This window comes from Palaemon carinicauda, chromosome 38 (genome assembly GCF_036898095.1).
Source record: "Palaemon carinicauda isolate YSFRI2023 chromosome 38, ASM3689809v2, whole genome shotgun sequence".
NCBI lineage: Eukaryota > Metazoa > Arthropoda > Malacostraca > Decapoda > Palaemonidae > Palaemon > Palaemon carinicauda.
The window spans coordinates 42,861,124-42,883,264 of NC_090762.1; the positions used below are offsets into that span (position 1 = coordinate 42,861,124).

Sequence of the window (22,141 nt, forward strand, 5' to 3'; positions counted from 1 at the left end):
TTCATGAGGGCTAATGGACTTCCTCATTACGGTGACTTTACATGTAATGAATGGAGTGACCATATTCAAAAGTTCTAAATTATGTTGATTCATCCATGCGCATATAATTGCGCCATTCATCTGGGTCTAATTTCAGCTCTTTCATTAAATTGGTATGTGAAATTTGGTCCCTTTTATGCAACCAGTCCTTTGTCCACTTTGAACGCTTCCCTTTCTTTTCGTTGATGGCAATCACTATCCCGACTGCCATTACCTCGTCTTGGGTAAGTGACATGTTGCTCCTCTTTTTGGCACTGACTGAGGTTGTCTGTCAATTTGGTTTGAACGTGTAAACACTCTTCAAACATGTTGTGTTAGAGGTTTGATGAGCGTGTTGGGGAACACGCTTGACCGTGTAAAACCCCCTTTAGATCTGCAGATGACAAGGAAAGTAATGACTTTTTAGAGTTTGCCATTGATAGACCTGTTTGTGATGTCTCTGAACTGAAAGCTTATGGTGTACTGTACTGCTCACCAATTCCAGATCCACAAGTAGCATTCTAGGATGCTTTCCAACATCCATGGAATCACCTAGACGTGTTGTTTGTTCCAACACGAATACTTACCTCGAACTACTTTCTTAGGAGTTACCTGTAATCTCCTCTCTACCGACCAGAGTTTTGTGTAGTATACCCTAAACCCGTTTTCTATGGAGGGCTAACCTTGGAGTAAGAGAACGTGCCCCGAGGGTAGCCTTTGCGCTAGGTCGAGGTCCGCTTGGGTCGTGTGCGCCAGTAAGTTCTCTGGTCGCGACGTGATACCACGTCGCTCTCGTCTCTCTCGACCCTTTGTGTCCGCCTCGTGTGTCCCGTGTGTTTACCGTGTGGTAACTTTGTGCTTATCCCTTGTGTTCCTGTGTGTTCACTACCCTTCCTTGTGCTTCCCAAGTGTATCCCTTTGATTCCCTGCGTTCCTGTGTCTTGTGGTTGTGCGCTATGGAGCAAATCCGCCGTTGTCCTGGGCCTAGAGCCGGAAAATCGTGTGGAGCATTCCTCTCCAAACCTGAAGTGGATCCTCACTCCCTTTGCTCTTCCTGTAGGGGCAAGATGTGCTCTCCTTCGGATACGTGGTTGGAGTGAGATTCAGTGGGTGCGATACAGCACGAAGAAAAAGAAGTCGTCGAAACGTTCGCCCAGAAAATCTACCGTCTCTTCGCCGCTACCATCACCCACTGGACGGTCCGATGGGGCTTCTGTCTCGCCTTCCCCTACCCAGAGTAGGGGACGAGGTAAGTCCGTTGCGGGGAAAGAGCCGGGGTTTTTTCCCCAGGAGTCTTGTGTGTGTGTGGAGTGGGAGTTGCGGGGCCTTCTCGGGCTAGTGTGGAGCCTGGTAGTGCTGTGTCGGGGGGTTCTGGAGACTCGGCCCTTGTGCTTGGGGGGCACGTTTCCTCCGATGACCCCTTATGGTGTAGTAATGTTATTCCTGTTTCTTCGCCCCCTTCGTGGGCCTGTGTTTCAGGTTCTTCAGCAGGCGGCGACACCCAGGTTAAGTTAGACTCCACGGTAACTGATTCCTTCGGGTGGAAGCTCCCTAAAACGCCAGGTAGGTCCCCTATGCGGATGGAAGAGGGCCTGGATACCTGGTTCCCTAGTGTTGGGCGCCAACCCTCGTTCCCAGCTCCTCTGACGACGGTCCCAGAAACCTTCCTGCATCCCTCTACCTCGGGTACGCAACGAGTCGCGAAGCCCTCCGCGGCCCCCGCTTCTGCCCGCAGTGCGGGTGGTACAGTGTCGTCGGGCTCTTCGGATGGTGGGGCGTCATTCTCTTCAGAAGAAGAAGCCAGGAGGAGACATCGGCGCCGGAGGGAGCAGTCCAGGAGCAGGCGTTCCCGCTCAAGATCCCGTTCGAGGTTCAGCAGGAGACGGTCCTGCTCTCCACGGAGGAAACAGGAGGAGTAGGTCCCCCGATGGTGATTGGGTATTCGTTCCCCGTAAGTCAGAGTTACAGTGTTCCCCAGACCGGCATTCCAGGGATTTCTGGCCACGGAGACCATCCTCCAGACGTAGATATGACCCTCGCAGGGAGAAATGCGAGAAGGACTCTCCAACGTTCGCCACGTGCCCACGATCCACCGGATCTGGGCGCAGGTAGGAGATTCTTCGCCGATCTCCTGCGCTTCCTCAGAGCTCGCCCACGTGCAAGCCATCGTCTGCGCACCTTCATAGGTGCGCACTTCCAGACTTGATTTAGTCCCTGCGCGCCCACGCGCCCACGAGAAGTCTCCTGTGCCCGCCCACGAGCGTTCGCCCTTGCACACAACCTCACCATCTGCTTTTACACCCTCGCTAGTTTTCTTCTGGGCGTGCAACCGCGCGCCAATGATCTCCTACGTACCAGCGATCTCTTAGCGACCACGCGATTCTTCGCCAGTACGCTAGCGGTTTCAACGCGCCAACGTGCCCACGCTTCAGATCGCTGTAGGTCCCCTACGCGCCCACGCGTTAACCCTCCTGTAGGCGATCAGCCCCTACGCGCCATCGCTCACCAACGCGCCATCGCTCGCCAACGCGCCATTGCTTGCCAAAGCGCGCCATCGCTCGCCGACGCGCCATCGGTCTCCCGACTGCCAGCGCTTGCCCTCACAACCGCGCTCTCCCTCACCTTTGTGCCCACACGCACTTTTGCCTGCGCGCCCGCGCACCCACACGCACTTTCGCTTGCGCGCCCGCGCACCCACGCACCCACGCGCACTTTCGCCTGCGCGCAAACCAACGTTTTTTTTTTTACCATCGCACGAGCGCCAGGGCGATTTCGACCGCGATTCCCGTCAGGTTTCGCAACACGGGCAACCTGGCGAGTATTCTGGAGCGCGTACTTCCAGATCATCATCGTTACTATCTTCACCCCTTAAACGCAGAGCATGGCACGTGCAAGAGCAGGAAGAATCTTCAGAGAGGTCTGGGCATTATTCTTCTCCGTCTTTTCAGGCAGGCCCCATCATCTCTACTCCTCAGGATCGTTCGATTCCCTTCCCAGCGGGAATCGCTGTCACTGCGTCTGTCAGCCGTCAGCAGAGGAAGTACTTTGAGATCATGGGGGAGCCTGGTTTAGCTCTTCCTCTCCACCTTTCCGTGGAAGGGGCTTACCAGGGGAAATTTTTCTCTCGAGAAACTCTCCGCCCGGCAGGTGACATTCTCGACTTTGGAAATCTTAAGCCAGGAGAAAGCCTCAAAGTGTGCCATGCGGGACACTTCGTGGCTGGTCGTCTGGCTTGGATCCCTGGGCATCCTGTTGCGATCCGAGAATTTGTCCAAGGAGAGCTCCAGGAAGGTCATGGAAACTCTCCTCCTCTCGGGCATGAGCAACATCGTTTCCGGCTCACCAAGTTTCGAACTTGTGGGCAAACTCGATGTTGAAGCATTGAGATGTAGTTACCGAGAGGTTCCTCTCGGAAGTCCCATCCATGGATGTCGGCAAACTCAAACACTCTTCCATCCTGGGAAAGAGCTTGTTTTGAACCCAAGGACGGGGAACGGACAGCTAAGAGGTGGAGGAAGTCGAATCACGATTCGCTCCTCCAAAGGCTCTTGCATCCAGACATTACAAGCCTCCAGCGCCTCAACAACAACAGCCTCGTCAGTCTAGGACTTGGGAACCGGCCCCGGCAGCTAAGGCAAAGTGTCTAAACAGCACCCCTCTCCTGTCAGTGACAAGAAGGGCGGGAAGTCCTCCTGGGGAGGCAATAATCCTAGAGAGAGCGGCCGAGGCCGCAAACGTTAGGATTGGCAACCCCCCTGCATGGTCCCCAGTGGGGGGGATGCCTAAGGTTGTGCGTTCAGATAGCAGCAACTCGGGACCGATTCCTGCACGATCTCCGTGATCAGCCAAGGATATTGCGTCCCGTTCTTAACATCTCTACCTCCACTGACAGCGAATCCAGTGTCGCTGAGCTCCTATGCCATGAGATCGGCAAAAGGCTAACCCTTTGGGCAGAAGTCGAGACCATGCTCTAGAAGGATGCTCGCCGGAAGGTCATCGACAGCTTCCCCCCCCCCGGCTTCTTCAATCGACTCTTTCTTGTAGAAAGCATCTAAAGGGTGGAGACTTGTCATCAACCTCTCACCCTGAACAAGTTTGTCAAACCAACTTTGTTCAGCGTGGAACAGCAGAGTCGATCAGGCTTGTAGTGAGACCACAAGACTTCTTGTGCACACTGGATCTGAAGGACAGGTACTTCCAGATCCCAATCCATCCGTCTTCCAGGAAGTACTTGAAATTCAGCCTAGACAACAAGATATATCAGTTCAAGGTGCTGTGTTTCGATTTCTCCACAGCTCCGCAGGGTTTCACCAGAATGTTCACCCTGAAATTTTAATGGCCACACAGGAGCGGCATCCGTCTCCTTCGCTTTCTGGATGACTGGCTAACCCAGGCAATCTCAGAATCGACCCTTTTTCGACACCGAGACAAGCCTCTGGGACTTTGCCAAGATCTAGGGATCATGGTAATTCTTGAGAAGCCTTCTCTGCTTCCATCTCAACAACTGGGATATCTAGGCATTATATTAGACTCCAATCTCCAAGCCTTCCCATCAGATGACAGGATAGCAAGGCTGAGGAGAATCGCAGAACCTTTCCTCAGACGAGGTACCTCTCCCCTTAATGCCTCTATTCCAGCAATAACAGAGTTATTGTTTATCGGCGGGAGGAAATACGACTTTCGCTCTCGGTGGTGAAAGCCTATCGCTCAGCCTTAAGCCTGGCCTTCAGGCTGAAAGGATAAAAATTTCCTCCCCGCTGGATCTTTCTTCGCTCATACGAAGATACGAACTTACCTGCCCCCAGTCGGAAGTGACACCTCCTCCATGGAACATGGTTCGGGCCCTTAAGGCTCTTAAGAGATCTTGCGAACCATTAGGCCAGGCTTCTATCGTCACCTGTCTTGGAAGACGGTGCTCCTGCTCGCCCTGGCCTCGGCCAAGCGTATCAGCGATCTTCATGGTCTCTCATACGACGTCGCCCATTCAAGAGGATAGGGGAGGTAACGTTCAGGTTCGTCCCTGAGTTGGTTACTAGACTCAAAATCTTGGAGTCCCGGACCTTCGGTTCGACTCCTTCAGGATTTCGAGTCTCCGTTCTGTAACAGATGACCCAGACCTTCTCCTACTATGCCCTGTAAGGAGTCGGAGGGGTTATCTTAAAGAACAGCTGCAGTTCTTCCTCATGTTCAAGCCCTGTTTGGGAGCACAGGAAGGACGGAGAGGAGGGTCACCAAGGATGCCTATTCAGCCTGGATTCAAAGGGCCATCCATCACACCCTGAATCCAGACCCTTCTCCGTCACGTCGCCTTAGAGCTACGATGTGAGATACATCACAACGTCCCTGGCCTTCAAGAGGAACTACTCTGTGACGCAGGTGCTACAAGCTGGAGTCTGGAAGCGTCAAACGACTTTCACAGCCCACTACCTGCAGGACGTGACCCACAGGAGCCGCGATACGTTTTCTATCGCCCTGTGGTGGCTACACAACAGCTGGTCTAACCTCAGGCTCCTTTTTGGATAGGTAACAGAAGGCTGAGGGCATTGTTACCCGGTTTTAGACTGCATGAATGGAAGAAGTATGTCTGGCCCTTACTTCTTTCTTCATCCTCCCCTCTCCTGGGGAAAGCAGCATTCTGGGTTCTGCATAGCTGACCTCAAACCTCTGCAGGTAAACCATGCTTCCTTGTGTTCCTAGTATTAAGATAATACTGTCCCCTCCCCCATACCCTGACGAGGTGGTATTGGGAACGTCCCAGCCTAGAATTCCTGCTAAAGGACTTCAGGTCGACTTCCTAGGACAAGTCACACTTCTTCCCTCCACACACTAGCTTATGTAGGCCGCACGTTTCTTGCGTAGCAAGGAACTTGCGAGGTGCAGGGACTCTTTTTCTCGAAGTGCTGCTCACTTGGATTCTGAGTCCCCGGGTAAAGCCAAAGCCAGTAGGCTGGGGACTTTCCACCCTTCCTAAGGGGTAAGTCACCTTATGTAAATAGCGTGGTTTGTATTTCGGTTACGGAACAAATGACAAATTCGGAGATAATTTGTATTTTTCCTAACCATACAAACCTTAGCTATTTACACATATTTGCCCGCCAGCCCTGTCCCTCAAAGCAAGTCCTACCTCTAAGCGAAGTGAAGCAGTTCACCGGTGTGTGGGGGGAGGGGTACCCTACCCCCTCGCTAGCTAGCAAGAGGGCAGTTAACCCTCGTTAAAATTTTAATGACTTGTCATTTCAGCTACGCCGAAAGTAATACCCTATGTAAATAGCTAAGGTTTGTATGGTTAGGAAAAATACAAATTATCTCCGAATTTGTCATTTTACGGTTGTCATCGGTGGATGTTCGCCCTTCCAAAGGGCGCATCCCAGTTCCTGATCGTCCTGCCAGCTGACATGCCGACCTACCAATGCAACCTTACGCTGCAGTTAGTCCTTGAACCTCGGTCCTGGACTCTTCCGTGGACCTTTCACGGTCTCCATCATGGATGTTTCCCCTTCCAAATGGCTCGTCCCAGTTTCTGGTCATCCTGCCAGCTGACCTGCTGACCTACCATCGCTACCTTACGCTACAGTTAGTCCTTGGACTTTGGTCCTGGACTCTTCTGTGGATCGTTCCTGCATCTGCGCGCCAGCTCTCTCCTGCAAGCATTTTCATGCGCACTATTGCTTCCGCGCGCCCGCTAATGGTTTTCCGCACGCGCCATTGGTCTAACGCGCTCGAGTGCCAATGATCTTCCGCTCACGCCAATAGTCTTCCGCACGTGTGCCAACAGTCTTCCACGCGCGTGCGCCAATGCACCCGTCCTTGCGCAACCAGTCACATGCTTCGGCACATTCTGGGGAGACTACACAAAACTACATGGTGCCTTACTGCGCACCTGCGCTCTTATATCCAGCACCCTCCTGCTCACTTGCGCTCGCCAATGCGCCAACTCATCACAAAGAGCCAGTGCTTGCCTGTTCACCAGCGCTCTTCCGTGCTTTCCTGCGCCCTCCTGGGCAGTTGCGGTCTTAGATCCAATGCGCCAGCTCTTGCCAAAGAGCCAGTGCTTGCAGATCCAATGCGCCAGCTTCTGCCAAAGAGCTAGCGCTTGCCTGCTCTCCAGAGCTCTTCTGCACCAGCATTATCCTATGTTCCATTCCTCCAGTACTCTCCTGCACACTCGCACAGTAGGCAGAAAAAAGGAATAAAACTTTTGGACAGATCACCATTGCCCCGTTCCTCTCCCCGCTAACGCATAACATGGGCGCCGGGAAAGGAGGAAAGAGGCTTCACCGAAGACTTCTAGATCCTGAAGATTCCATCTTCCAAGGGGAATCAAAACAGGGAATCCTTGGTCCCCGTCTCTTCAGAAGTTTCTTTTTTCTTGACATACCACTGTCAGCAAACAAGAAAGCATCAACAGACTGATCTCTAGATTACTCTTTACTGATGGCTAGTTCACGGTTTGCTGATCGCTAGGTCGCCGATCACCAGATCGCCAATTGCTAGCTCAGCTCTGATCATTTAGTCCCTCCAATGACCAACGATCTCTGATTGCAAACCATTCATCAGCTTTCTGATCACTAGATCACCGATGGGCAGCTCATCTTTCTTCGATCATTGAACTCAGCTCGCTGATCTCTGACCAGTCCATCATCAGCTTGCTGATCTCTGACCAACCAGGAGGGACCATAGTCAGCTTGCTGATCTCTAGCTCACCTATCACCGGTCTACGATTGATCGCTGATCATCAATGGCTTACCATTACCAACTGACTATCATTAAACCATTCTGCTGTCTCTCAGGGCTCTCAAAGCAGATTACCAACTCATTTATTGCCAACCTACCTTGGCTGACTGACCAGATAGCCTTCATCTGCCTGTCAGTTACCATCCTTGGCTCACAGACCGCCGATTCACCGATCATTGGCAATTCGCCAACAGTTTGTGTCTCGGACTTGCTAGTCAATCTCTGCCTGTAGTTCCCTAGATCAGAAGATATACAACATACTTCTCGCTACTGGCCGTTCGCCATCACACTAAAGTGATCGGCAAACGATCGACAACCCCCATCAACGGCTTGTCGACAGGGGACTACTTGCAAGCACTCTCCAACTGCACAGTAACCACGATACCCAACCGTTGAGATACTACCGCTAGAGAGTTATGGGGTCCTTTGACTGGCCAGACAGTACTACATTGGATCCTTCTCTCTGGTTACGGTTCTTTCCCTTTGCCTACACAGACACTGAATAGTCTGGCCTATTCTTTACAGATTCTCCTCTGTCCTCATACACCTGACAACACTGGGATTGCCAAACAATTCCTCTTCACCAGAGGGGTTAACTACTGCACTGTGCTTGTTCAGTGGCTACTTCTTGGTCAGGGTAGAAGAGACTCTTTAGCTATGGTAAACAGCTCTTCTAGGAGAAGGACACTTCAAAATCAAACCATTGTTCTTTAGTCTTGGGTAGTGCCATAGCCTCTGTACCATGGTCTTCCACTATCTTTGGCTAGAGTTCTCTTGCTTGAGGGTACACTCGAGCACACTTTTCTATCTAGTTTCTCTTCCTATTGTTTTGTTAAAGTTTTTATAGTTTATATAGGAAATATTTATTTTAATGTTGTTACTTGTCGTAAAATATTTTATTTTTCCTTGTTTCCTTTCCTCACTGGGCTATTTTCCCTGTTGGGGCCCCTGGGCTTATAGCATTCTGCTTTTCCAACTAGGGTTGTAGCTTAGCATTTGATGATAATAATAATAACCATTGATTAACATTCGCCAGATTGATTCTATTCTAAGGAATAGCATCAATCCCATCAGGGCGCATGGTAGGGCTGAGCATTGCCTTCCTTCTGTTAGTTAAAGGAATTCTCTCTCAGGGAAGCATTCTTACATCGGGTATCGCGTCCGATCCTTTAAGCCAAGAGTCAAGACCCCAGTGTCAACAATCTCTCATTGGGTTATTTTCCCTGTTGGGGCCCCTGGGCTTATAGCATTCTGCTTTTCCAACTAGGGTTGTAGCTTAGCATTTGATGATAATAATAATAACCATTGATTAACATTCGCCAGATTGATTCTATTCTAAGGAATAGCATCAATCCCATCAGGGCGCATGGTAGGGCTGAGCATTGCCTTCCTTCTGTTAGTTAAAGGAATTCTCTCTCAGGGAAGCATTCTTACATCGGGTATCGCGTCCGATCCTTTAAGCTAAGAGTCAAGACCCCAGCGTCAACAATCTCTCATGCAAAAGGATCCGCAAGGAGCTGTCCCTTTGAGTCGATGTCCACACCATGTTGGAGTTCGAACAAGGGTTAAGACCTGAGGTCATCATTTGCACTCTGGACCTAAAGGACACATACTTCCAGGCCCAAACCATCCATCTAGGAAAGTTGGAAGATTCAGTCTAGACAAACAAGAAACACCAGTTCAGGGCACTGTGCTTCGGTCTTTCCACTACACCCATCCTGGTCTCACAAGATCGGCTTCTGTCTCCTCCGTTTCGGGACGACTGACGGACCTTAACAGACTCAGTGGCAACCTTGCATTAGCATCGGAACTTCTGAAGTCTTTTTACCAAGATCCAGTGATTAAGGTAAACCTGTGGAAGTCTACCCTACTTCCCTCCCAGAAGACTGGTGTATCTGGGAATGATTCTAGACACCAATCGCCACAAAACTTTCTCAAAAACGAGAAGAACTCCCATCCCTGAGTGACTTGAGTCTGACTGGAATCAGGCCCTCAATCCCCCAGACATTCTGACCCCCATGGGACCAGAAGTTTGGACGAACCTCAAGGGATGGGTGTCAGTCAAGAATCTAGAGAGCGGTATAACCTTCTCATCCTTCCCCACCCCTCGGACTTGATGCTGTGCTTAGAACACATCAGAAGAAGAGAGGAGGGACCTTAGTGCTGCACCACACGACCTCAGCCCTCTGGACAGAGCCCGAAAATACCTTCACTTACATCTCTTTAAGAGATGAAGTCCAACTTTCCGGTCCTTCAGCAGCCTCATTGGTTCCTGACAAACCACTCAGTGATGTGATGGGCGACAATACCACATACCACATAGAGGCTCACATTGGCAAGCAAGAAGGAACTTGCTCATAGCCTCTTCCTATCTAACAGTATAAACACTAAGATGGGCCAAAGTCCGTTCGGTACCGCTTTCAGCCCAAGCCCAAGTATCCTGATGTCCCAGGATTTTAGACCAGCCAGTTTGGTTATAGGAACTTCTTTTCTTCTTAAAGATAAATTTCCTATCAAAAGACAAGGGTTTGTATTCATGTAGGAACAAATCACAAATTTAAAAAATAATTTGTGTTTTTCTCAACTATACAGTACTGTACAGACCTGAGTCTTTAGGCTATACTTCTCACCTCATCCACCCCTCAAGCTCTAGGACTGAAGGTCAAAGTAGCTACTCAGTGAGGGGGCAGGTGGCCCGGGGCATCCCCACTAGCTGCCAGTAACTACAGACTCCTTGTTATAAATTTTAACAGCCTAGTTTCCAGCTTTGTTGAAATCATACTCCAATTAAAGGACTCAGGTTTTTTTAGTTAGGAAAATGCAAATGATTTTTTAAGAATTTGTGATATTAATTTAGTAACAATAAATCAGAAGTTGTATGATATTAAATCTACAGTACCTTGTTTTTCAGGTTTGTGGATAAAAGAGGCAGAATATCGGGAACAGCCAGATATTCGTTTTAAATATCAAGTTCTTCTCATTGTGGAAACATCAACTGGTCCCCTTATCTGGTCTAGTAATTCCATATTCAATGATTTGTTGAGAAAATATCTAAGAACTCCAGTAATCAAGGTATGTATTACCAGTTAGAATGTATCTAGAATATAAGCCAGAACTAATTTTTCTTACACAGTACATTTACATTGCGCTATTTTCATTTTTAATTAGTGGCATCACATGTTGACCTATGCGAATTGTCTGAATTCCTTAAATATAATTTAAGATTCTTAAGATAATAAGGTCCTTCAGCTTAGGTAAATGATTGATTGATTTCAGGTTTTTTGGCATCCTGACACCTAAGGTCATTGATGCTGGTATCGTTTATTGCAAATAAAAAATAAAAGAATATTCAATTAAAACAATAAAAACAAAGATATAATTTTAAAAGTTAAATATCTTTCAGAAAAGCTGCTTCTGAAATAAAGCTAAAAGTACCACTAGCATGGTAGGACACATCATGTCCAATTATATCTCCAAGGGGATATAACATTGCTTATTTCTCTCATCTTATTTTCAAGTAAACTATCCCAATGCTGTTTCCAATTGTTATCAATAAAATTCTTAATATTAGGTAAAAAAATCATTACTCTGAATGGGATACCTTTTTTGGTAGCAAGTCAGCTGCAGCACTCTTTGCCAATGAATCCACTTCTCATTTCCAGACACCTACGTTTACTGGAACTCAGCAAAATCTAATTGTAACACCTTTCATAACAATAATTAAAAACCACTCTAAAATCTTTAAGATTAAAGGATTGTTGGAATTAAAAACTTCTAAAGCTTGTAGGACAATTCTTGCATCACTAAAATTGGTAAAACTGCCATCGCCTTGTAACGCTATTTTCTCAATGGCGGTTAGTATGCCACATAGTTCAGCAGTAAATATAAAGGATGCTAGAGGAAGTGCTCCTCAATAATTAAAAGAACTACTACATACTTCAAATTCAATACCAGCATCAGATTTGGAGCCATGAGTATATATAAAAGTCAATTCCCTGTGTTCTTCAACATGTTTCATAAAGATCAACCTGGCTTCGTAGTCAGTCATGTTCTTTTTTATACCAAAAAAATATTTACAAAAATGTTTGTTCCAACACAGAATACTTACCTCGAACTACTTTCTTAGGAGTATCTGGGATCTCCTCCCAACCGACCAGAGTTTTGTGTAGTTTACCCTAGTCCCGTTTTCTGTGAGGGGTAACCTAAGGTGGAGTGGAACACGCCCTGAGGCTATCCCCAGGTCAGAGAGCATGCTGGCTCAGGTCTCGATCTCCAGTAAGTTCTCTGGTCGCGTCGTGATAACATCTCGACGCTCTCTCCTTACCCAGTGCGACCCTTTGTGTCCCCAACCCCCCTTTTGTGTCTTGCGCGGTCCCCACGTGGACCCATTGTGTTCATTCTATACCCCTTCCTACCCTTATCCTCTGTGTTCGTCGTGTAGGGGCAGCTTATGTTCTCCTACAGCCACGTGTCCGGAGTGCGAGTCCTGGAACGTGGTGCAGTGGGTGCGCTTCGGCACCAAGAAGAAGAAGGCGTCCAAGAGGTCACATAGGAAGACGAGCCTCTCTTCGGCGCTTACTTCTCCCGATGCCTTGTCGAATGGAGCTTCTTTTATACAGCCACCTTCCCCTACCCAGAGTAGGGGACGAGGTAAGTCAGTTGTGGGGAAGTGACCCATTGCTCTTCCCCAGGAGTCTGAGTGGGTGCGGTATAGCACCAAGAAGTAGGCGACGAAGAAGTCGCCTAAGAAGCCTAGCGTCCCTTCCTCCCTTGCTTCGCCGGGCATCTCGTCTGACAGACCTTTCCTACCACCCTCCCCTACCCAGAGTAGGGGACGAGGTAAGTCCGTTGCGGGGCAGAGGCCCGCGGCCTTTCCCCAAGAGTCTGATCTTCAGGATAGTGGGGTTGTGGCATCGTTCCAGACGAGTGAGGGGCTTGAGGGAGGGGCAGGAGTGTGTTGGGAGACGGAGTCCTGGTGCAAGCAGGCCACGTCTCCTCTGATGTCCCAATGTGGGGGAAAATGTCCCTAATTCTTTTCCAGCCTCTTTGGCATGTTTTTCAGTCACCTCTGCAGTCGAGGACGTCGCCGAGAAGGAACCTCCCAAGACGAGGCGCTGAGGAAGCGCAGGAGACGAAGGGAGAAGTCCCGCAAGAAGTTGTCGCGTTCTCACTCCCCCTCGGGGTCGCGCCACGAGAGTCGGCGCTCAAGATCCCCCAAGAGTAGTGAGTGGGTGGTGGTTCACCTCGACAGGCTGCTGGAGCTAGCGGCGGTACAGGGCCCTTCAAGTTGGCGTCCGAGGACGAACTCCCCGGATAGATACTCCTCTGGCAGCAGCGGCACCCGACGGAGGGACTCATCATGGGAGGTTCCAGTCGACAGGCGTAAGTCCGCGAAGGTTCCGGCTCCATCCGCCCAGCGGAGAGAGTCGTCCCTTCGGTCTGGCAGCCGAGTCCTGACCTCCAAAGGCCACCTAGCTCGTCACGAGCGCAGCCCTCGGTTTTCCTCGACGGGCAGGCCCGCAGTTACGAGAACCTCCGGAAGAGTTGTTGGACCCAGGACGGAGGCCCCCGTTCCGACGGCGATGCCCGTCCTTCGACGTGAACCCCGGCAACCCTACAGCAGGCTCCGGCAGATCGGCATAAGTCCGCGAGGGTTCCGACTCCTTCTGCCCAGCGGAGAGTCGCCCCTTCGGTCTGGCAGCCGTGTCCCAGCCTCCAAGACTTCGACAGCCAGGTCTCGGTCGACAGGCATAAGCCCGCGAAGGTTCCGACTTCTCCCGCCCAGCGGAGAGAGTCGCCCCTTTGGACTGGCAGCCTTGTCCCGGCCTCCGGTTCTTCGATGGTCCACCCTGAACGAAGGAACCAACCAGCCAGCATGGGGAAGCCCGTGGCTCCATGGATCTCCGCAGGAGCTCCATCCTTCCAGCAGAGGTAGCCGCTGGCTCGACCCGGCATCATGGCATCCATACCCAGTACCACGACAGCTCCATTCAGGCTTCGTGGTCAACCGCTGGTATACCAGGGTACTCACACCCCACGTATTCCCCGGGAGCGGGTAGACCCATGACGGCTACCTCCGTCCCAGTGGCTTCATCCGTGATGGAGATAGCCGCTCCATCGTCCCGGCCAGCCCCATCCAAGCATTGGAGGTGGCCGCTGACACACCCATGACGGCTACCTCCGTTCCAGCGGCTCCATCCGTGATGGAACCAGCCGTGCCATCGTCCCGGCCAGCCCCATCCAAGCATCGGAAGAGGCGCTTACGTGGCAGGGTACTTAAACCCCACGGATTTTCCCGGGAGGGGGTAAACCCATGACGGATACCCCCGTTCCTGACGGCCCCATCCGTGACGAAGGCAAAGTGGTTTTCCCCCTAACGGGTCGAACGGGGCTATTGCCTCTCCAGTGCCTGCCTCAGTGGCCGCTGGAGAGAGACCCCTGCACCTTTGCCCAGTGCCTCTTCGGTTCCGTCCGCCCGTCGGATGTAGAAGTTGGCACACGTAATCTTTCCCTTGCCTTGCCCCCCGTAGGGGAGCTTCAGACCCTCCTAGTCGGGCTCCAGGAGAGGGCGTTCAGGTCGCGGCTCTCGAAGGAGTTAGGAGGGGAGGCCCGCTACTCCTGGTGGCGCCTCAGGGGGAGGGATGCCTCAAATGATCTTGGCAAGCATGGCGGGACCACGGAGCGGATCCGTGGACTGTAGCAGTACTAAAGGAGGGGTACAAGCTGCCCTTCCTAGCGGACCCCCACCTCGGATCCCAGATCAACAGGTGGAGTGGTTGGCACCCAACGACCCCTTGAGAGTAGCAGTATTGCAGGAAGAAGGCTCGGCAATGCTGGCGAAAGGGGCAGTAGAACCAGTTGAGAAACCAAGTCCAGGGTTCTACAACAGGCTCTTCCTGGTGGAGAAGGCGACAGGGTTCTGGAGACCGGTCATAGACCTTTCAGCCCTCAACAATTCGTGTGCAACACCGACTTCAAGATGGACACTCCGAAGTCAATCCTAGCGACCTTGAAGGAGGAGGACTTCATGAGGTCCATAGGCCTCAAAGACGTCTACTTCCGGGTCCCTGTTCATCCCTCCAACAGGAGGTTCCTAAGGGTAAAATCAAGTACCAAAACGTGGCAGTTCAAAACCCTATGCTTCGGACTGTCGACAGTCCTCAGGGCTTCACGAAGGTCTTTGCTACAGTTTCAGGCTGGGCGCACGAACAGGACGTCCGCCAGATTCGGTACCTAGATGACTGGTTGTTGCTTTCAGTCTCAGAGGAAGTACTGAGGGAGCAAGGCGAAAAGCTCCTACAGTTCTACAACGTCTTGAGTATCATCATCAACCTGGAGAAGTCCCGGCTGATTTCCTCCACCAGGATGACCTACCTAGGGTTGGTTCTAGACTCACGGATGGCGAGGGCCTTCCCCTCCACGGAGAAACTGGACATCCTGAAACAGGTACTCTGGCCCTTCCTGTCGGGCCAGCCCAGGAGAGCCAAGGTCTGGCAAAGACTGATAGGACTCCCCGCACTAGATAGTCCTGGTGTCCCCGAAGACGAAGGAAGTCCTGGGGTGGTAGCAATCGGAACGAACACCCTCAAGGGAATGCCCTTTGCTGCCGACCCTCCGGAGATGCTTCTGTTCACAGACGTATCCAAGGAGAGCTGGGGTACCCATCTTCTCGACAAAATTGCAAAAGGTAAATGGGAAGTCGAGGAGACGAACCTGCACATATACGTGCTAGAGATGAGGACCGTACAAAGAGCGTGTCTAGAGATCGTCCATCTACCCCAGGGAAGCTCCGTGGATCCGGGGTGCGACAACGCCACGGTGGTGGCCTACGTGAAAGAGCAAGGAGGACTGAAGTCAAAGGAACGGTGCAGTCTCACGATGGAGTTCCTAGAATGGGCTGAAGTGGAACAAATTAATTTTTCAGCCAGGTTCTCTCCAGGGAAGAGGAACGTCCTGGCCGACGGCCTCAACTGGAAGGGTCGAGTGGTGGGGCCCGAGTGGTCCCTACACCCAGAAGTGGTCAAAACCCTCTCCCTGAAGTGGGGCTCGCCGGTGATAGACCTCTTCGCCACGAGACTAAAAGCACAGCTCCCCGTGTTTTGTTTTCCTGTGCCAGATCCAGCAGCAGCGTTCGAGGACGCCTTCCAATGAGATTGACAGCCAACCTGTGGGTGTCTTTGGTAGTGCCCTGGTGGCCAGAGAGAGAGTGGTTCACAGATCTAAAGGAACTGGCATGCCTTACACCTGGGCCACTTCCAGACAGACCAGACCTTCTCCGGCAGCCTCACTTCCAGAGGTTCCACGAAAACCCTTGGTCCCTCCTTCACGTGTGGAGGTTATTGAGCGTCTCCTGAAAAAGGAAGGATTTCCGTCGAGGACAGCATCAAGGATGTCAGGGTACCTGAGGCGTTCGTCAGTCGAGGTGCACCAGGCGTAATGGGCTACCTTTTCTAAGGGGTGCTCCTCTAAGAACATCAGGCCTTTAGGGGCCTCCATTCACGAGATAGCTGACTTCCTGGTCTATCTCAGGGACGAAGTGGGCATGTCCATCCTAAGTCTTCCTCCTGAAGGATATAGACCTGGGTGCCTCCAGGTAGATCTCGACGCTCTTCAAGAGCTTCGAGCAGTCGTTTTTCCCCCAAGCCGTTAGAGTGCCCCAGGGAGATGTGGCTAGGGTACTTGAAGATGCTTTTGGAACCTCCCTTCGAGCCTCTAAAAGACATTCTAGACAAGGATCTCACCCTCAAGGCAGTGTTTCGTTTAGCTCTGGCACTAGCAAAGAGTAGGTGAGATTCTTGGCCTGTCGTACGCGATCTCACACTCGAAGGGCTGGTGAGAAACTACTTTCAGATTCTTACCCTCTTTCGTAGCCGGGACTCAGAATCCAGCTGTTTGGGGCCCCAAAGTGGAATTGTTCCCTCACTCGGAAAACCCGAGGGACTTGCAGTATGGCAGTATTTAGAAAGGACAGCTAGACTTCATCCCGAGATCAAGAGTCTGTTCATTTTCCTCGGGACTGTGAAGGAGCCAGTCTCCAAGAACACTTTCTTCTTCTGGATAAGGCAAGTGATCGTCAGGCCCTACAGTAGTGCAGGGATCCCCTTTCCAGGAAAGCCCAGACCCCACAGCATTAGGAGTCTGAGTACTTCTTTGGCATTTGAGAGGAGCATGGCAGTGGGCCAAATCCTGAGGGCAGGTACTTGGTCTGACCAGTCGACCTTTGCGGCTCGCTGCTTGAAGGACTACTCGAGAAAGTCCCTGGGCGGGTTCTCGCTTGGTCCCGTCATTTCCGCGCTCCAAACGGTTTAGTGGTGTGGCCCCCTTGTTCTTCCTTCCCCTGTTCCCTTTCCGGAAATGACTTGGGTAGCCCCCTGAAACTGCCATGGGATACACTATCATTGGAAGGACATGTCTCCTAGGATTCTTGCAGAAGTGAGTTACTTAGACACTAAGATGGTTTTTTGCGTAGTTTTCCCTATTTTCTCGTGTTTTCTTTGAGGTCAGCAGAACCTAGTTTCCTACCTAGGTTCCTCTTCTATTCTCGTCACGGTCTCTAGGTCCTGAAGGACACTCCCACCTCTTAAAGTATAAGTCTTCTAAGAAAGTAGTTCGAGGTAAGTATTCTGTGTTGGAACAAATCACAAATTTTAAGTAATTTGTATTTTTCCTAACAATACTTACCTCGAACTACTTTCGGTTAATGGCCCGCCCATCCTACCCCGAGTGCCTTGCTGGACTTCATAGATACCTAAGCTATCAAGAACTTACTGGAGATCGAGACCTGATCAAGCATGCTCTCTGACCTGGGGATAGCCTCAGGGCGTGTTCCACTCCACCTGAGGTTACCTCTCATAGAAAACGGGACTAGGGTAAACTGCACAAAACTCTGGTCGGTTGGGAGGAGATCCCAGATACTCTAAAGAAAGTAGTTCGAGGAAAGTATTGTTAGGCAAAATACAAATTACTTAAAATTTGTGATATCATTCCCCCCCCCGGAGCGCCCCGACAAAGGTAACGGAGATAGGGGGAACTACGCAAAATTCTTGGTTGGTTAGGGAGATCCCAGATACTCCTAAGAAAGTAGTTCGAGGTAAGTACTGTTAGGAAAAATACAAATTACTTGAAATTTGTGATATCCATTAATTTCCATAGAGGGGTTAATGATATCTTACATGGGAGCACTTTATTTCTACCTATATCTAAACTGTCCAGTAATGTTTTTACTCGGAAGCCATAAGGTTGAGGAGATTTTGGGTGCAACTCAAAATACTGTATCTAGAATGCATTACATGGTTTGCTGTCTAAAGGGCTAAAGAATTAGGAAGTCTCTTTAACCTAAACTAATACCGAACAATAGAAGACTTCCGGTAAAGGTCTAAAGGCAATTCTCCAGCGTCAACAAGGAGACTTGGGATTGGCAAAGTTCTAAAGGCTCCTGTGGACCATCTGATACCAGCATGGTGTATAAAATTTAAAACTTTTAATTGTCTTGGGATGGCTGAGAAGTATATTTGACACCCATAACTAATTTTTTAGAAAATTAAGGCCTTGTATAATTTTAAAAGAGTTTTACGGTCTGCTCATCATGATGCACTGTATGGGATAAAACTTTTAAAAGATTCAGAGCCTCAAGAAATCTAGCTTCACATACACATGGGATGCGTTGACCTTTAATGTACTTATCTGGGTCTGGATGTACTTCCCGAATACGACATTGAATTATTTTGTCGATTGAGAATTCTAATTTTCTCTCAACCATGATGCCCCGAAAGTGGGAGTCTACTTTTTGTTGTCTCCACATTAGTCATGCTCAATTGACGCATGTGTTTATGATGACTGGCCAACACCAGGCTTATTGCAATGACTGGTACCTGTATGAGGGAGGCACTTATTGACCGAATGCCCCACTTTTAGCACCTTAAGAAATAGATATCTGAGGCCCGAGGTGAGGATGGCAGGTTCATCCTTCCCAAGATCCATGGGCAGGATGTGTTATACCATGCTAGCAGTATTGTTAGATTCATTTTAAAAGCAGGTCTTCTGAAATCTATTCAGCTATTATAAGGACATTTTCACTTATATGGTTTTAAATTGAATATTCTTTTTATTCTTTTATTTTAAATATTAAACTTAGCAGGTGAATATATAAATAGCTGACGTCTCCGACGGTCCGACAGATTCCAAAAACTCGCGAGCGATCGTCACGAAGGTTGCGGGTGTGCCCACCAGCGCCGACTATCGGCCAGATACCGCATATACTTCTCAACCACTCCAGTTCTTCTCTGTCGGTGTCACCGACAACATTGGTTCCGCTCGGTTTAGACCTCGAGTTTTCTACCGAATTGGTGAAGTTCTTTGTTTTGGTTGTTTTATTGGCTTTCGCTGTGTGGGTGTGTTTCTTCATTAAAACTCTTGAAACCCTTTTTTGGCTTGTGTTTCTTGTTGACGAACTTGGCTTTATTTTGGATTTTCTCTGGTTGTTCATAATGGCTGACCCTTCTCCTGTATATCGCAAGTGTGCGAGAGATTGTAACAAACGTCTTCCCAAGGCCTCTATTGACCCTCATACTGTTTGTTCTAATTGCCGGGGTAAATCCTGCCAATTAGGAGATCGGTGTGAGGAGTGCGTGGTCTTGTCGGAATTCGAGTGGCTAGGGTATGAAAAGTATACTCGTAAGCTCGAAAGAGATAGGGTGAGGAGAAGCTCATCTAGATCTTTGGAATTTTCCTCCTCCCATGCCCCTGAACCTAATCCTTCCCCTGTAGTGGTAGTTCCTGAACCCCCTGCTAGCACTCATGAACCTTCAATGCGCGATATGTTTTTAGCGATTCAAGCATTAGGTGAAAAGGTTGAATCCTTAGCCTCGGACAGGAACCAACTTATGTCCGATGTTAAGTTGTTGAAGTGTCAAAGTGGTAAAGCAGAAAATCTAAGTGGTAAAGTGATAAGTGCGCAAAATGTGTTTAGTGTTGCGACCGAGGGTTCGTCTGTTCGTGCTTGTCGCTCCCCTAGTCCGAGACCTCTTTCAGGCTCCCCTGCACCAGGGAGAAGTACTGTCGTAGGACTTAAGGGGGCGAGAGGTGTAAACCGACGTACAGACGTTCCCTATTTGGTATCAGACGTTTCTCATCAAGAACGTCCTTACCATAAGACGGGTGAGACTAAGTTCTCCTCGTCCTCCGACGACTTGTCGCATAAGAAACCTTGGCGCAAGGTTTCTAGGCCCTTAAAGTGCAAGTCAGTCCCTTCAGGACAGGTCCAGCGTCCTGGCTGTAGCCATTGGGGCAGCTCTGACCACTTGCAGTCATCGAATGACTGTTCGCCTGTTAAGCGAAAACGTAACACGGAGTCCGAGGGTCTCGGTAGGGGCAATGTTTTGCCTGCGCAGACGTTACCGACGTCACGGCCCGTTCCGACTCCTGTTGACCCGAAGTGGGTTGTCCTGCGGGACATGCAGTCTAAGCTTTCCTCCCTTATGGAAGATTATGAGCATGAACAGGTTCACGATGATCCTTTGCTTGCGGTTCGCCAGTGCGATGAGCGTGACCCTGGCCTTCAGCCGCCTAAACGAGTGTTTTCTCGTCCGTACGATGTTAGTGCTAACGTTTCTAGTGCTTTGAAACGCCATGCTGGTCATGTTCCTCGTCATTCACGTGAGTCACGTGACGTGGAACTCCCTTTGCCGCAGTCTTGAACTGACGTTCAGCAGCTGTCACCGCAGCCCCGCACTGACGTTCGCCGACCGACTCCGTTACCTCGACGTGACGTTAAGCGTCTGTCGCCGCAGTCGGAAGTTGTTTTGCCTGCTCAGACCCTGCAGTCAATGCAGTCTCGACGTGATGTCGAACGACAATCAACGCAGGCTGTTGTTGTTTGTCAGTCACAAGACTTTCAGTCTTTACAGCCGCGGCGTGACGTCGTTTCCTCAGCTGTTGCTGCTGCTCCGTCGCTTGTTGACATAGCCTGTCAAGCGTTGCCTCCTCGGCATGTCTCTCCGTATCACGAGACTCGGCAGTTGTCGGACAAAGTTCCGTCGGATGAGGAAGTCGTTGATCCCCTTCCAACTGATATGCCTTTGGGAACTTTTTCGGATGGAGAGGAGCCTAAAGTTGTTCAGCCCTCTCTTGATTTTAAAAAGATCATGCTTATTTTTAAGGAACTTTTTCCTGATCATTTTGTGACTGCTGCTCCTCGTTCGCCCCCATCAGAGTTCACGCTGGGCCTAGCTGATTCGACGCCGTCGTTCACTAAGCTAGTGCTCTCTCGCTCTTCTAAGAGAGCTTTGCGTTTACTAGGCGACTGGTTGATGACCAGAAGGAGTTTGGGGAAGTCAGCTTTTGCTTTTCCCCTTTTTAAACTGGCTTCTCGCGCGAGCGTCTGGTATGACACGGGAGAAGTTCTCGGCTTGGGAGTACCTGCCTCTGCCCAGGGAGACTTCTCAAGCCTCGTAGACTCTCCTCGTCGTCTGGCCATGAGAGGCTCGAAAGTTTGCTGGTCCTCTTCAGACCTAGATCATCTCCTCAAAGGAGTTTATTGGGCCTTTGAAGTTTTCAACTTTTTGGATTGGTCGCTGGGAGCCTTGAGCAGGAAGATCTCTTCAGCTGACTGTGATGTCTCTGTGCAAATTATGTCCTGCACTGACAAAGCTATCCGTGATGGCTCTAATGAACTCGCTGCCACTTTTACAGCAGGAGTCCTTAAGAAGAGGGAGACTCTTTGTTCGTTCCTGTCTGCAGGTGTAACTCCCTGTCAAAGGTCAGAGCTACTCTTTGCACCGTTGTCTTCTGCCCTGTTCCCACAGCAGTTGATTAAGGATATCGCAGCGTCTCTAGTGCAGAAGGATACCCATGACTTGATGGCCACGTCTGCGCGTAAGGCTGCTCCTTCGTCCTCTTATGTCGTTAGACCTAAGTTCGATACTCCAGCGACGAGATTTATCCCGCCCTTTCGTGGCAGAGCTCCCAGTAAGGGAGGCTCTCGTGCCGATAGTAAGAGAGGTAAGAGGAGAGGATCTAAGTCCTCCCATGGCAGAGTCTGACTCCCACGTCCTCAGACAGCGGTAGGGGCCAGATTAACCAACTTCTGGCAGGCCTGGGAGAAGTGGGGTGCAGACCGGGAGTCTGTTTTGTTGCTGAAGGAGGGGTACAAAATACCTTTTGTATGGAGACCTCCTCTAGAAAAACTCCCTATAGACCTCTCTCCCAGGTATCGAGAGGAGTCAAAGAGACAGGCATTACATCTGCAGGTGTCTCAGTTGCTAGAGAAGGGGGCGGTGGTGAAAGTCTCGGACCTTCAATCACCGGGGTTTTACAACCGTCTCTTCCTAGTTCCAAAGCATACAGGAGGTTGGAGGCCGGTGCTGGATGTCAGTGCTCTCAACGTGTTTGT

The 22,141-nt window shown here is 50.2% G+C and overlaps 1 protein-coding gene across 2 annotated transcripts in view; it reads left to right on the forward strand.

The window, feature by feature from the left end:
* LOC137630588 (transmembrane protein 231) overlaps positions 1-22,141 on the forward strand; it is a 128,567-nt gene that overhangs the window by 2,336 nt on the left and 104,090 nt on the right. For both annotated transcript variants that reach the window (XM_068362161.1, XM_068362160.1), the window contains exon 2: positions 10,664-10,824. In XM_068362161.1, the coding sequence (XP_068218262.1) occupies positions 10,664-10,824 (161 nt within the window). The remainder of the gene's footprint in view (positions 1-10,663; positions 10,825-22,141) is intronic.